The sequence below is a fragment of the Propithecus coquereli genome, unplaced genomic scaffold (assembly GCF_000956105.1).
Source record: "Propithecus coquereli isolate 6110/MARCELLA unplaced genomic scaffold, Pcoq_1.0 Scaffold3, whole genome shotgun sequence".
NCBI classification, from domain to species: Eukaryota; Metazoa; Chordata; class Mammalia; order Primates; family Indriidae; genus Propithecus; species Propithecus coquereli.
In genome coordinates, this window is record NW_012148618.1 from 11,632,853 (window position 1) to 11,635,918 (window position 3,066).

A 3,066-nucleotide genomic window follows, 5' to 3' on the forward strand; every position below is an offset into this window, starting at 1 on the left:
CTTGAGCTGCCGCTCCTGGCCATGAAATTCTTTATTTATTTATTTTTTACAGACGGAGTCTTGCTCTGTTACCCAGGCTGGAGTGCAGATCATAGCTCACTGCAGCCTTGAACTCCTGGGCTCAAGTGATCCTCCCACCTGAGCCTCCTGGGTACCTGGGATTATAGGTGCCAGCCACTGAGCCCAGCTAAAATAATTGTTGACCTCAGAGACCAAACTTATTCCAAATTTGTGCAGCTGGAGTTATCAAAATAAACTCTTTATCAAATACAAAATGTCCTAATCCTAATCTCTGTGATCTGGTACTTTGTACCTCATTGCTTCAACTTAATCCTATTGTAATGGCTGTTAAATTAGGTGAAGCTTAAAGGGACCATTTTACAGTGAACAAAGTGAAAGTTAGTATAGTCTAGAAAAGCCCGTGTGTGAGGATGAGGTGGGGGGTGCTTAACCCCAAAGTAAGTTACCTGAATTTGCTGTGGAATATAAATGGCAGACAGTATGTGATGGGGGGGCTGGCATACGGCTAAGAGGAAAATGCTCTCCTTTGGGGAACAAGAGTGTCATGGCAGTGCAGCAGTGCCCTAGCAAGAAGGTCCAAATAGAATGCCAAAAGGAGAACCTCTAAACTTAATGACAGGTAAACAAATGAAAAGGGCTGGTGGGGCCAGGCACGGTGGCTCTCACCTGTAGTCCTAACACCCTGGGAGGCTGAGGGGGGAAGATCACTTAAGCCTAGGAGTTTGAGGTTGCTGTGAGCTGTAATGACACCACTGCATCTAGCCTGGGTGACAGAGTGAGACCCTGTTAAAAAAAAAAAGAAAGAAAAAGAAGAAAGGGCTGGTGGTAGAGGCAATCAGCATGGAAGAGGGAAAGAAGACCAGAGGAGATAGTGTAAAGATGGTCTGTGAAACAACCATGAAACTGTGAAGCGTTTCACTTATTCAGCGAGTGGTTGTTGAACCTGTGTTCATAAGTCAGCTATTCCACTAGGTGCTGGGGACACAGGAAGGCATTCTTATAGAAACAACTAAGCAAGAGTGAAAAACTCAAAGCAGCTTGAATGTTGCCTTGGTGAAGTGTGTTAAGCTTGGGGAGCTTAACAAGATGGTACAAGGACTTGGCTGTGTTTTGCCTGCTAACTTCCAGCCTGCCTTTCATTATTAGCTCTTTGCTGGTATGAATCTTTACGTTCATATTTACACCCTCTAGCCATTCAGTTCGATGAAACTTTTGGCTACCCTCAAACATGCTGTACTGTCACATTTAAAGAATTTTGGTTTCAATTGCCCATTAGCCTAGAAGTTTTATTCTTTTAAATTAATTTTCAGAAATTGAGATTAGCCAGAATGAAAATAAAGGTTATGACGACTTAGAATGGAGCTCTGTTTGTTACAGGGTTGCAACTGTTGGGTCCTGATGCTTGAGATTTTACCCTCTTATTTTCCTTTGCAGACACACAAACTCGAGCCACTTCTAAGAGTCTATTACCTGTTAGGTTCAAAGAAGTTGATGTTCCCAGACATCTTCATTCAGGAGGTTCAGAGAATGATGTTATGAAAATCACCAAACCAAAACGAGAGAATGGGTGAGAGCAGATCATTGATATCCAATTTGAACACCTTGCTAGAAATTTCTCAGTACTAAGAATTAGAAAATAGGGCTTGGGGAGCACAAGGCTTCTGAACGACTGGCCTATGATTAGTGGCCCAGAGCAGCACAGCATTGCTTAGCTCTTCGTCACAACCTTCTATATTGATCTGTTCTGAAGAGACACAGCAAGTGTTAGGATGAGAGGAATTCTTTCCTGTCTCATCACTTGCTCTGAACATACAAATGGCAGTACTGTAGTGAAACACCAGCCTTAAGTGGCAGTGGTGAGGAGTGGGGGCTAGTTGTAAGCCTAGGTTGCTGGTCCGAGCGCAGTCCAGCCCCAGTGTGGTGTGTTACGTGTGTCCCCACCCAGCATTTAGTTCCTGGGTGAATGAGGTTGACATGAGATAGCCACAGCATCCTGAGCAGGAGCAGCTCTGTCAGGTTGCTGAGGTGGTCAGGAAGAGCACCCCTTCCCTATTAATAAGCCTTTTTCAGTAGTCTGTGCTGAAACAAAAATGCACGGGTCCTCAGAACTCCCAAGACTATGCTGTTTGCCTTGTATATAATCTCTGGTTCTTTCCTTGGAAACCTAAGCTCGTTGTTCCACCTGATGGCAACACACATAACAGTACTATGATTTTCTGATTAGTTTCTTTGTTTTTGCTTTTCTAGGCAGATGAAAGTTGCAGACACTGCCACCAGGAGGAATGTCAAAAAGGGGTGAGCATCTGGGTAAATGAACTTGGCTGCTGTTTTAGGGTAGTAGGTCTCAATCCTGTTGTGCATCAGAATCACTCGGCCTGGGTGCCACCCCAGAAACCTGAGTGGAATTTTCAGGTGTGAGGCACAGCTAGGTGTGAGAACCATTGTCAGGGCAAGAATCAGTGGTGCTACTATCTTGAGTCCCAGACAAGAGCTTTTTGGGCTCCACACCAGGACAGCTGCTGATTGGAAATCAAACCCAGCTATGGCTCATCAACAGGAGCATGAAGCCTGCAGGATAGGAGGGGTCGCATATGGTTAGTGATCTTGAAGTGGACATTCTGGTGGTGGCGGCAGCAGTGGTGGTAGTAGTTTCATGGAGAAGGATCTGTCTCTATTTGAGGCTAGCTTGCAAGTTTTGCAGTCTTGACAACAGAAATAATAAGCTGAAAAATCTGTACGATAGGTTCTAGTTCCAAATCTATTATTTGGGCATGTCTTAAAAGTTTTGAAGGCAAACTACTAGCAATTGCTTGATATTTTATCATGTTAGAAAAAAAAGAAAGATTACCGCTTATCTAGTGGCTAGGATAAGAAAAGAAAAAACGCTAGCAAGAAAGACTGAGACCTTCAAAAAGGCTTAATACTGATGTTGCGGCCAGGTGCGGTGGCTCACGCCTGTAATCCTAGCACTCTGGGAGGCCGAGGAGGGTGGATTGCTCAAGGTCAGGAGTTCGAGACCAGCCTGAGCAAGAGCGAGACCCCGTC

At 44.7% G+C, this 3,066-nt stretch overlaps 1 protein-coding gene across 1 annotated transcript in view; it reads left to right on the top strand.

The window, feature by feature from the left end:
* KNSTRN (kinetochore-localized astrin/SPAG5 binding protein) overlaps positions 1–2,320 on the top strand; it is a 4,606-nt gene extending 2,286 nt beyond the window's left edge. The window contains exons 3-4 of the mRNA XM_012649253.1: positions 1,456–1,588; positions 2,269–2,320. Coding sequence (XP_012504707.1) covers positions 1,456–1,588; positions 2,269–2,320 — 185 coding nt within the window. The remainder of the gene's footprint in view (positions 1–1,455; positions 1,589–2,268) is intronic.
* Positions 2,321–3,066: the final 746 nt, after the last annotated feature.